This window comes from Pseudonaja textilis, chromosome 2 (assembly GCF_049901715.1).
Source record: "Pseudonaja textilis isolate UNSWEBS1 chromosome 2, rPseTex1.2, whole genome shotgun sequence".
Lineage (NCBI taxonomy): Eukaryota > Metazoa > Chordata > Lepidosauria > Squamata > Elapidae > Pseudonaja > Pseudonaja textilis.
The window spans coordinates 90,076,361-90,089,732 of record NC_141991.1 but is presented as its reverse complement, the minus strand read 5'-3'; the positions used below and the strand labels follow the sequence as shown (position 1 = coordinate 90,089,732).

Genomic DNA, 13,372 nt, shown 5'->3' with positions numbered 1-13,372 from the left:
AATCCAAAGTTCATAACATCCTGAATTTTTATGCAACTGATTTTGATTTTCTTCCAATGTATATACAACCCCTGAGATTATTATAATTACCGGTATTTCCTCTCATTTTATCCCAACATATTTTTCTTCCAAGATGTTTATGTCTCAGCATAGACATTTAATGCAATGTTTTGATATATTTTTGTTTCTCTACATATATTTTATTTGCTTCCTAAATTCTGAGCTATTTTCTTCCAGATGGCTTACATGGCATCCATTGTTTACTCTCAGCCAGGGGTTAACTGTGATAGCTTTCAACTTCAAAGCTTTTCTTTCACCTTTAGGATTATACCATTTAGTTTCAGACCTTTATTAACAACTTCACTTTATCTGTGTCTTTCTATTTCAATATATTTTATTTTTTCTCTTAAATCTAAAATGCCTTTCATTTTTCTTTCTCTAAAAAGATTTATTTAGAGATGGTTCCTTTACAAGATCTGGCTTGTGAGGCACAAAGAGTCAGTAACTACAGGAGAAACTTTGTTTAATGAGAAAAGATAATAGATAAATATAATGATTTGAATTGAGACGAAATAATTAAAATAAAATTGAGAAAATTAAAAGAGGGGAGAAACTATGCAGAAAATGTAAAACAGTAATAAAATATGGAATAGAACATAAAAATGAGCATGAAATTGAATTTGTGTCTGTACAAAGAAATATAACCCGGGATTACGCTACTTTCAAAAAAGATGTTTTATTTGTATTTTTTGGGGAAAACTCAAATAAAATTTACAAAAAAAAAAAAAGAATATAAAATAGAAAGTAGTAGAAAGCAGTGTTGTTTCAAAAGTTATTTAATTAATAATGGAACACATTTTTAATTAAATATAAGTCTTATGAAATTAATTTTATAAGCAGATATTGACTTATCTTGAGTATAGACTAAATATGAAAATAAGAACTGTATAATAAAGTAATATCATCTCTTTGTCTTCAATATTGGATTTTTAAACATTATCTTTAAAATTACTATGCTAATATTTTGTAGAGAGAACATTGATTATATTTTAAAACATTGATAGAAAGCTGAATAATGATCTAGTATTACAGAAAGTAGTTAAATTTATATTCATATTCTAATACTCCTTTGTCTCTGTAGAACATACTACAAGCCAAGATTTTAAGCATCTTCTGGTAGATTGAAGTAAACTACAATTTGATATTGCACCAAAAAGGACAAAATGTCTAATTTAAATTATGTTTATTACAACAAGCCTATATAGAAATGCTGGTTTCTGATTCTATTTTTCAACAAAACACAATTTAACTTATCTCTTTTTTCCCCATTTTATTCAGATGTATGAAACAAACTGTGGCCAGATTAATCCACATCTTAAAAACTCATGTATAAATATGTTCCAAACGAATAAAAGTTTGGGTTAAGACTTGTGTTTAAAAAGTATTGAAACACTAAATAGGCTTAGTATTATATCAAAATTGTATCATTAAACTTAAAATTTCTATGATATACAGGTATATAATAATATGTATATGAAAGCTATCCAGATTATTTTGTTTTACAGATTATTGAGGCTTGGTAGGATTAACAGTATAAGACACCTAGTTTTGTAACTGTCATATGAACTGGTTGAAAAGAATTGTTTCTACTCAGTTCAACTAATTAAGGTCAACCAAAGAAGAAGAATCATCTTCTAGAAGTTCAACCAAGCATCTACTGAATAATGTTGCTTTGATTTGCTTGAACCTAGATGCTGATTGGGCAGATCCTTGGGAATTGATTGAAGTACAGTCTTGCTTAATTATCTGAGAAGAGTTTTAACCTGTTGGACTTGAAGAAATGGACAGGATCATTAAGGCTATGAGTTTTGTCATCTGTGTTTTTAAATCCATATTCCTCCTGGTTAATACTTCCTAGGAGGTGCCACGTGATTGGATCCAGTTGGATCCTAGCTGTAATGAATGCTTCTTTGTGGAAAGGGAAAGTTTCACCTGCTTTGAAAGAGGCAGTGGACTGTTACTCCTGAAGAAGTCATGCCTGGATTCAATATTACTGGACAATTTTTGCCCAAATCTCAATCTTCCATTTTACAGTGAAGGTTTCTGAAAGGATGGATGGCTTCCAGCTGCAAAGGCACTTGAAGGAAATAGATTATTTGGATGCTTTGTATTCTGGTTTCAGGTGGTTGTAGCATTGAGACAGCATTGCTTGTGGTGGGGATGAATGTAGGAGTGGTCAGTATGGCATATCTGGAATTTTCATTGGTATTTAATACCATTGCATATTAGAGAATTATTGAATGCTGGTATCCTTCTGGAGCAGTGTCTAGGACTGGAAATTGGAAACACAGTTTTACATATGTTTTTCCTCCTTCCTTGAGACCAATTCTAATTGGTGTTGTACAGGAATTGGTCTGATACTAGATTGCTGCTATGTTGGCAGGAGGGGGTGGTTTCCAAATTTGTTTTTCTCTTCACTCCAATTTAGCAACTATACAAAGCTGCAGGGTGAAGTCATAATTGCCACAAAGTGAAGTATCATTAGTATGCTGATATATCCAGCTGTATGTGTGTGTCCCAGGCTGTACAAGTGAGGCTATACATGTACTTATCCAGTGCCTGGAAGCTGTAAGGGTCTGTATGAAGAGGAACAGATTGAAAATTAACTCTAACAAGTGGCTCTTGGTTTGAAGCCCACTAGCTTTGGAGTAGTTCCTTTGATAACTTTAGAAAGGATAATACTCCTCAAGACACCACATTCTGAACACATCATTCCTGCTCTGCAAATAAGGGGCCACTGACTGTGACTAGGAGAGCAATCCTGTGCATCAATTACACCTGTTTCTACACTATTAAGTTCTGCTTTCAGTTGCTCACATCTAAGTCACTTCTGGTCATGATTACTGCAATGCATTCTACATGGGACTGCCCTTCAAAAGTGTTTGGGACCGTCAACTGGTCCAGAATGCAATAGCGCACAGAATATTGAGTAAACCAAAGTGAATTATGTAGCACCTCCTTGCTAAAGTTAATAGTTCTCACATTTAAAGCCATACATAACAAAAGACAAGGTTACTTGTGGACCACCTGTTTCCCCTTGTTTCTGACAAATAAATCTGACAAATAGATCTGACAAATAAACATGTTTTGGTTACTCCCAGTGAAATAGTACATTTTTGTTGGACCCGATACACATGCTTTCTTTGTTGTGATGCCTGCCCTATGTTTAGTCTTCCTCTGGAGAGCTAGGTGGTTCTAACTTTGTTGTTCTTCTGGAAGGCTATAAAACCTTCCAGATAAAATAGTTTATTTGTAGAGTCTGATACAGGCAAGTCTGCTAATGAGGTTAATTGCTGAGAAGCTTTAGCTTTTGTATTTTGTATCCTGAATTATTATTTATGTTTTAAATTGTATTAAGCAATGTTAATTGCTTAATCAGGAGGCAACTGGACTTTCTTGTTTTTTTTTCTTTTGAAGACATTTCGCTTCTTATCCAAAAGCTTCTTCAGCTCTTTGTTTCAAAAGGTAAAAACAAGAAAGTCCAGTTGCCTCCTGAAAAAGCACCTTTGGGACAACCATGACCTGGATGACGAAGACACAATGAGACATGTCATGTACTGAATATTAATATATGCACTCTCCCATTGAATCCTTTGTGTGACAAAGATGACAACAGTGAGGACAGTTGTCTGGGCTGTACAAAAATGTTTCTGAAGCCTTTGTGGGAAAATGAAACCAGTAATTGTGTGGATATGCCACCTAAATACTGTGTTTCTCATATAATAAGGCCGGGTCTTAATTTTTTTTGAGCCCCGAAAAAATGGCTAGGCCGTCTTTTCAGGGGTGACTTAATTCCCCCCCCCCCTTGAATCTTCAGGTGGGCAGGCGGCAACGGCTTGGATGTTGACCTCGGTGTTGGTGGGGCACTTTGTATCGGGGTCAATGCAGACAGCACCATATCCGGGTATGCAACAAAAGTACTTCCTAACGGCAAGCCCGCCCCCACCATCCCCCACCATTTCTCATGTTTTAATATAGGCCTTAATTTGGGGGGAGGGGCTTAATTTCATTTCATGCCTATAAAACATGCTGGGACTTCCTATTGGGGGAGGCCGTATTGTTGGAGAAACAGGGTAGATAGCTATCACTAATTTCTGTGAAGTCATATTGTATCGGTTGCTGTTATTAAAAGTACTTACATCTGTCCTCAAACTGAATCCTTGGGTGAATTTTTATGTAGAATAGCATTTGCAACTTATGTAACTAAAGATGATTTTACTTCAATAGAGCCTAGTTACTTCTGTGTTCACTGACAGTTTTACGTCCATGTGAAATGCAAATGTGAGATTAAAAAAGAACTGGGTTCTGAGCAGGCAAAGGGTCTATTAAAGCCAAAACTGATAGATGTTAACCACACAAGCATTAGTTTCTAACCCACAATATTGGCAACCATCAGTGGTGGGATTCAATTTTTTTTACTACTGGTTCTGTGTGCATGGCTTGGTGGGCATACTGTACAATCTCCAGTCAGAGCTGGTATTTTCTGGTTCTCTGAACTACTCAAAATTTCTGCTACTGGTTCTCTAGAACTGGTCAGAACCTACTAAATACCATCTCTGGCAACCATGTTATTCAAGGCCAGCAAAGTACCTTGAATAGCTCAGCTTCCCCCAGATACCTCAGGACATTGAAACTCATCCAATTTAATATTCTTCCTTCAGGGGTAGTAAAAGGCAGATTCAAAAATATCTCTTAAAGTAATAGAAGCTGTCCTTGTGACTCAGCAGCAATTAAACACTCCATTATCTTTATAAAGATAATCATAACAATATATTGACCCTGATTAGGAAAACCATATCTATATTAGTACTTCTGAACAACCAAGAATGAAATATTATATACAAATATGCTACTCTGTAAGTTCCTCTGCCAATTTATAGCCAGGTAGTTTATGGTTGTGCTTGTGCTAGATATTACACTAAGACTCCTACTCAGGGACTCTTTTATTGTAAATTATATCTGCCTTTCAGCTGTTTTCATGAATTTTGGTTAGTAAATGTAATGTTCTGTCTATTTATATGACTATGAATTTCTTCTGTGGATACATGGGGTATCTAAATGTGAGGAATATTTAATCTGGCATTTTATGAATTTTTTCAGCATTTAGATCTATGTATGCACAACTAAAGAAAATTAGGAGTTTCCTAATCTGCCTGAGATTCTTATTCCCATGTATTTCATTTCTATATTGATCCTTTTTTTCTAAAGGAAATTTGAGATTAGCATGAAAAGATAGAGGATTGGGTGATGCTTGTTGCCTTATTGTAGCAATAATCAGTTCAGTTGCTTTGGAAAAAGGATGACTGGTTCTAAAGAGTGAATCTGAAATACAGTGCACAGCTAGGTTAAACAATTATATTTTTGCACTCAGAACAGAAACACACTACAAACTGCATAGATACATTTGTGTGTATATGTTCTCAAATAAACTGGCACAGAAACCACTGTCAAGCGGTTACTCTTGTCGGATATATTAATTCAAGTGGGATTCCAGAGTGAGTTCAACATGCAAGGTGATGGATCTTCTTTCTTTCCTAATGTACAGAACTTTTCTATCAAAAAGGGTTTTCACCTATTACCTGATTTTTGGTGATCAGTGAATTATTTGTCCATGTAGTTTGTTTCTGCATTCATATTAGCAACATGGCATTAGTAATTTCAGAATCAGGTAATTGAAGAAAATTTAATCATAGAATAGTTATAGCAGCTTCACAACATGCATGCTTTCTTAATGAATTTTTAATTCTTAAGATGCATTTTATATTGCAATTTAAGTATTAATTTATATATCAAAGCAAAGTATGTTCTCTATTGGGATGGTGGTACATTTTAAAAAACGGCCATCTGAGAGCCAAGTGAAGAAACATCTCATGTAGAATGGCTAAATTTGAGAGAGAACTTAAAGCTTAGTTCTCAGAGCATCCCCATGGGGGCAAAGACAGAACAAGATTGATGAAAGTAAAGGTGTTACTATTTGAGTCCCTGTCCTTTTTATATCCCAAAGTTGTACTCGGGCCCCAAAAAGGGAGGGGCTTGCAGCACAATGATGAGCTCAGTCTTGTATGTGCTGTTACTTAAATATGTGAGACAACAGTCCTAATCTCACAATTTCACACTAATAATTCAAATAAATTTATCCTATTACACTGATATCTTCCTTATGAATATATGTCAAGCAGAGGTGGTATTTCAGCAGGTTCTGACCAGTTCTGGAGAACCGGTAGCGGAAATTTTGAATATTTTGGAGAACCAGCAAATGCCACCTCTGTCTGGAGATTTTACAGTATCCCTGCCACTCTCACCAAGCCACGCCCACAGGACTGGTAGTAAAAAAATTTGAATCCCACCACTGATATCAAGGCAGAGGGGGTGGAGCTGGGCTACAGCTTGTCCTTCTAAATTTATAGTACATTTTTATCATTGAAAGGACATTTGGGAGAAGAACAATAAAAGTTTGACTACATCTCTAGCATTTCTCCTGTGTGGCTATCATTTTTTAAGCCTAGAAATACTATCTATACTTAAAGTTTATCACTTGTGCTTATGACGTAGCATCTTTCCAAAAAGGTATTTCAGGGAAAATGATGGCTCTTTGATATGCATCAACAGCTAACAGTCACAAATGACAACAACATCACCACTCTTTGGACAAACTAGATTTTAACAAGCTTCCTTCAAGGCAACTAGCCTTTCTCTAAAGAAGAATTAATCATTTCCCATACCCAGCAACTCATCTGCCCCAAAGAACAGGAATAACTAGGAGAGTTTGGGATTAATACCCCTTTTCAGGATGGTTTTAAAAAAATCAGTTTGATTTTTATTGACTTTAATCCTATAAACCATCCAAGATACTTTGGCCAATGGGCTCTCTTAAACTCTCCTAAATAAACATGAAAGAATACCTTTTAAATTTAATCAGCGACTACAGATCAAAAGGAACCCTAGATAGTATTATAAGACACCTTAATTTTTATTATGCTAAATCTGTTTAATAGTTTAATGTGCATTGATGCACTCCAAATTTATTGGACTGGACTCTCGTTCTGTCTAATTGTGGAAGGGTAGTTTAATTAATGTAACTGATATGAAAAATCTGCTGTGTTTGTAGCATCATATGCCCTCAAACTGATCATACAGTTAATTTTTGTCTAGAGTTTACTTTGCTTTACTTTAAATTTCCACATAGTCTGCCTTCTTTTCAATAGTGTCTAACCAGTCACTATCAATTTATTTGTGTAATTACTTTCTTTTTAATTTTAACCACCGATATATGAGTAGACCTGCCCTTTATTCCATTAATTTCCTTAACAATGTGCGAAACTTTGTGAAAGACACAATTGGTTTTACTTCACTAAGCCAACTCTGCCTTTGTCGAGAATTGCCAAATTGTGGAATTTCAGGAAAATAATATTTGCTCAATCATATGCTTGATGATATCCTGAATTAATTAATATGAAGTCAATATTTCCTATTTTTTTGAAGAAGGTTATTATGTATACATTTCTATAATTATAAACTCTGTTAGAAGAATGGCCATGCTTAAACTTCAGCTTCCCCTAATTGACTGTTGTCAGAGAGATAAAAAGCAATTTTGTGGATTCTTTTATTTGTTCAATATTGGCATGATGCTAGTTAATTGCCAATCTTCCCATACAGAAATTAATATACATTATCTTTTTCTGGAAATTTTCATTTGATTTATTTAAGAACCACCATAATCACAAAATATACAAGTAAGGTTTGTTTAAATTTGGTTGCAAAATCCAACATTTTTAGATACCATAATTAGTCTTACATGAAGATAAGGAAAACAGCAAAGACAAGGTTTTGTCTATTCCAATCATACAACCTCCATCTTTGTATTTTCTGATACTAAATAGAGCAAAGCAGAGGCTTTGATACCTGAGATTTAATTTACAGAGCTTTAAATTACTAAGTGGCTAGATTCATATATCAAGAACAAACTGAAAGTTGGTTGGTTATGACTTTGCCAACTGTGCCTTTATTATCAAGCCCATAGTTAAGGGAACACAGTTTTTAATAAGTTGTGTGAACCCTATCCTCGAATTGCTAAAGAAGAGTCAAATAAGTCATTAATGGAACTGACCTTTTCCACAGTATTATTTTGTTTTAGCAATTGTAATTCAAAAATATTATTCTTATGAGGTCTGAAGGTTTCCCTAAATGTTTTAAATCAGCAGCTCCTTTTAAAAAATGTCTTATAAAAAGGGTTTTTTTTCTATTTCTTTTCCCCCTCCCCTAAGTTTTGTCCACACTATAATTATGTGAAATCAATGGCACTTAATCACTGCCTTCAGCCACAACCGGCTTGCATCATTTGCACCCTTTAAGATTGTGGCACAATACCCATGAATGGAATACTTAATAATAGAACATCTTGAAACAGATACATACAATTACCCATTGATAGGAGGTACCTGTAAATGATACATGCGGTGTTCTGGCAAGTGCTGCAATTGTTGAGATCTTGGCCAGTGCGATAGAAGTTCCGTCTGCAATAAACAATAGCTGCTATGATTTATTTATCAAATCAGTAACTCTACATTTATTTCCTTGATATTCTATGCTCATTTTCTTCTATAAATATTAAATTTATTATAAGGATTTTGGTTTTAGTTTGGCAAAGGTTAATTGCAAGTCTAATTTTGATGGGAATAAGCTCACAAAATTAATTGGGAATATCTTTCTGTTATCTGTTATCATTTGCCAGGGTGGTGGATTCAGATGGTCATTTTCATTAGCATGGAAGAAGTCTCAACCTACTCTTAAAATACATCTGATGGGGAAGAGCTAGGCATTAGCCAATTATCTTTTTGTAGTACAACACTTACAACACTTCATTTAGTGACCGTTCAAAGTTAAAACAGCACTGAAAAAAGTGACTTATGCCTGTTTTTCACATTTATGACAATTGCAGCATTCCTGTGATCATGCGATCAAAATTTAAAGGCTTGGCAACTGACCCATATTTATGATGGTTGCAGTGTCCTGAGGTCATGTGATCATCTTTTGCAACCTTTTGACAAGCAAAGTCCATGAGGGAAGCGCTATTCACTTTAACAACTGTGTTACTAACGTAACAACTGCAGTGATTCACTGTGGCAAGATAGGTTGTAAAATGGGGCAAAATTTACTTGACAACTGTCCTGCTTAGCAACAGAAATTTTGGGCTCAGTTGTGGTTGTAAGTCAAGGACTACCTGTACTAACTAGAATAAAGTGTAGCTAATATTATGGAATTGTCATTTGGACAGTTGAGATGCTTCAAGCATAAATACATTTATTTACTGATTTGTTTATTATTCATTCATGCTCATCAAATGATTTAGAGTGGCTGCTTTGCTTTGAGAAGTGGCTGGTTCTCTGATGGTATTTGTTTAGCACAACTCTCAGCAGACATTGTGACTGTGAATGTCTGCATATATGTCGAGCTAAAAATAAGCTTCTGAAATTTATATGAAGCACAGATTAATAGTGATAATTCCAAAAAACACTTAGGGGGATGCTACAGATCCATAGGTTTCTTCTGTTTATGCATTTGCTACATCATTTTCTGCACTATAATCTTCCTAATTCATACAATTTTTATTTTGGAATATGAATAAACATCTTATTTTTTTCCAAGATGGCACATAAAATAAAAATAAAATATTTATATTTTAGTAATATATTTGCTGCTGATGGACTATATTATTACAATCCGGTTCTAGTAGACATTATTTTAGGGAATAATCAAGGCTGAGCTTGGCATATATCCATCAAGATCAAGAATCACAGCAATAGCAATAGCACTTAGACTTATATACCACTTCACAGTGCTTTACAGCAGTGGTGGGATTCAAAAAATTTTACTGCCGGTTTTGTGGGCATGCCTTGGTGGGCGTGGTAGGGGAAGGATACTGTAAAATCTCCAGTTAGAGGTGGTATTTGCTGGTTCTCCAAAGTACTCAAAATTTCCACTACCGGTTCTTCAGAACTGGTCAGAATCTGCTGAATACAACCTCTGCTTTACAGACCTTTCTAAGCAGTTTACATAGTCAGTATATTGCCCTCAACAACCTGGATCACCATTTTACCAACCTTGAAAGGATGGAAGGATGAGTCAACCTTGAGCTGGTGAGACTCGACTGCCAAACCACAGTCAGCCAGCAGTCAGCAGAAATAGCCTGCAGTACTGCATTCTAACCACTGCACCACCATGGCTCATCATCATGGGAGAAAGGCAGTAACTCAGTCCTCTTTACAAAGAAATGACCTCCATGTGAGACTTTAGTGGGATTCTTGGCCTGAAGAATAATAATTAACCAGGAGTTTTTGACTGATTATTCAGCCTCAAATGAATTCCTGACTGCTTTCTGAGGGACTCATCTTATTCCTTTTCTAATAGAATTATTTTGTGCTACCATAACATTTTTCGAGACATTGAAGTGTTGATTTTGACTGGACATATATGTGTTATTTTCCTTTTGACAAAGCAGAGCTTGTCTGACATTGCCTTCTGAGTTTTTCCAAAAATGTGTGGTTTCCCAGACTAATTTAAGTCCTAGGATTCCGTAATGAACTCCTGTCTGTGTGCTAACTAAATTTGATCCTGCTTCATTTTTTGTACACTGGCCAAGTTCTGCTGGTCCTCTTGTAATGCTTTTGGATTACACTGGTATAACATTGTTAAAAGAAACTCCAAGTTTGTGTGTGTGTGTGTGTGTGTGTGTGTGTGAGAGAGAGAGAGAGAGAGAGAGAGAGATACTTTTGAATCAGTGTTGACTCCTGGCAACTGGCTGAACTAGTTTGTGTACTTTTCTGGGGAAGATTTCAGAAATAGTTTGCCACTGCCTGTTTCCTAGGGCTAAGAGAGGGTCACTGGCTCTTCCCTTTGTGTTGTTCTATAATTATTGTGCTCATGCAGATAAACAAAAATGCATATACACATATTCAGCACTAAGGGAAAATCTAGTTCAGTAAATAAATGCTTCCTTTATTCATAAAACAACAGATGAGAGTTCCAAGAATACACGAGGGACAAAGCATTAATTCTTAAAGAATGAGTATATTATCTAGGAGACCAAGTTGGCTTTGGACCATTGTTGAACTATTTCATTTTCCTGTGTGGTTTAGGCTTGTTTCTAGCTGAGTGAAATAAATATGTTAATTACAGTAGCATAAGCTTATGATAATGTAAGAATGGTTGTTGTATTTTTCCTCTGCAAAGGATCGTTTTTACTTAAGGAATCTAAAAACTGTTAACATTATGAGTGCATCAGTGAAGACTGGAGTTGTCAAACACATTTTAGAGCTATTATGGAATTTCACTAGTTGTTAAAGACTATTGAAGCATCTCTGGTCCTGAACTTATGCAATTTATGCAATTAGAATGGCAGTAAACCTTGCTTTTCACACTAATGAATCATTTTATGGCTATTAAGTTCCTCTGATAGATACAGAAATTGGAACTGATATTGTTTATGCATTTCAGGTTGTAATTGCTTTGGCAGTATTTTTAACATTCAGAGCAAATATCATGCTTCCACACATTGTACCTCATGTGCATCAAAATATAGATTATCTAAATGAGATGAATTCAGAGAAATTCACATTATGAAAGGGGACCTATAGCCAAATATATTGGGATGAATAATATTAAGTTAGACTTGGAGTATATTCTAGGTAAGAACTGCACAAATGCAAAATATAGGTTGCTTAATAATGGTAAATTTTCCAGTGGTTTTAAAAATTGAAAACATTTCAACTTTATTAAAGATTAGAAAAAACATATTTGTAGGAAATACAAATTGCTGATTGATTAGGAAGGTACAAAAATGGAACCAATTTTGCTTCTTGCTGAATATGTAGGTCATGGGTTTTTTTTAAATGTCCCTATAATGAAGGGGTTAGAGTAAATGTTGAGTGCTGAGTGGAACAAATATGTTAATTGCGGTAGCATGACACCCAATGAGCATGAAGTAGTTTATTATAATAGGAGCAATCTGAAAATTAGTGGTACCATGACATTCACAATAATTAGGGAATTTCTGTAATGTTTCCCTACAGTGAATTAAACTCATTCTGTTAAACATGGCTCTTGCTCTGTCTGGACAGACTGTTGCCTTGGCCAAGCAGAGTATCATATTTTGGCAAGTTAGGCCTGTTGAAGAGTTACTGCTATGAAATGACTCAGATTTGTTCACTCCTGAGTTTGAGATGTAAATCATGTAAATCATTTGTTCACTCCTGAGTTTGAGAAGTAAACCATTTTCATTTTTAGTTTTACACCTTTTCTCTTTTATGTGATTTCATTCATACGTTGTTGTTTTTTTAATTTTTACTCTTCTTATTTGGTATATTTTATTTGATACAACATATCATTAAATTTTGGGGTATGTGATAAATCATTCAGTTATTTTAAAAAGTTTCTCTTCCATATTTTTGTGCAGCTATCAATGCTCTCCAAATTTTGAGAGGTTCTTTGAAAAAAAAACTTTAAAAATTGGTAATATGAGTTCCATTCATTTAAGGTGATCATTTGAGTAGCTTGCTTTCTGGAATTTCTGTTTCAAAGTAAGTTTTATCATTAAAAATCTGGTGTCTTTAAATCTGGTTTCTTTAAAGAGATAGGTATTACTGGTCCATCAGTATGCATCCTTAAGAAAAGTAAACCAATTTAATCTTTGCAGCACCCTCATATTTAATCCCATAATTCTTGATTTTAGAATCAATAGGGATTTCCTAAGATAGCAGCAAATAATATTATGTGTGAAAACATATTTACATCTTGTAATAAGGATATGCTAACTTCAAAAGTAACTAGATTTGGTTAGGAGTCTTGGTGCTTTTATGTGGTACATAAAAGGACCAAGACCCCTAACCGAATCTGGTTACTTTTTCATAAAAAGTGGTATAAAATATATTCTTTTTCTCTGTAGCTTAGTAAGTGGACAGTAATCAAAGGATAATTTTCCTTTTTGTAAGGAAAAAAGTTTCAGAGGAATTCTAAGTCCTAGCATAACAGTGCCCTACTTGAAGTTGTCAGTACTTACAGCCAGTAGAATTTAATATTTTGCATATCTTTCACCATGTAAATCCAGTAAAATGAATATAAGGCAGAAAGGCAATGTTTATATATAAAACATTACTTCTAATTTAAATTCTTAGATACAGATTGATATCCACACATGCACAAATATATATATAGATAGATAGATAGATAGATAGAGAGAGAGAGAGAGAGAGAGAGAGAGAGAGATACATGGTTATATGTGTGGTTGTCTAAAGAGGAGGCCTGATTCAGATCTACA

General features: G+C 34.7%; 2 protein-coding genes across 2 annotated transcripts in view; one reads left to right on the top strand and one right to left on the bottom strand.

Annotated features, from left to right (window-relative positions):
* DOCK2 (dedicator of cytokinesis 2) overlaps window positions 1-13,372 on the top strand; it is a 316,322-nt gene that overhangs the window by 124,916 nt on the left and 178,034 nt on the right. The window lies entirely within an intron of this gene.
* The window catches only part of INSYN2B (inhibitory synaptic factor family member 2B), a 28,009-nt gene that overhangs the window by 12,717 nt on the left and 1,920 nt on the right, over window positions 1-13,372 (bottom strand). Inside the window, exon 2 of the mRNA XM_026696344.2 lies at window positions 8,499-8,573. Within this exon, the coding sequence (XP_026552129.2) occupies window positions 8,499-8,573 (75 nt within the window). The remainder of the gene's footprint in view (window positions 1-8,498; window positions 8,574-13,372) is intronic.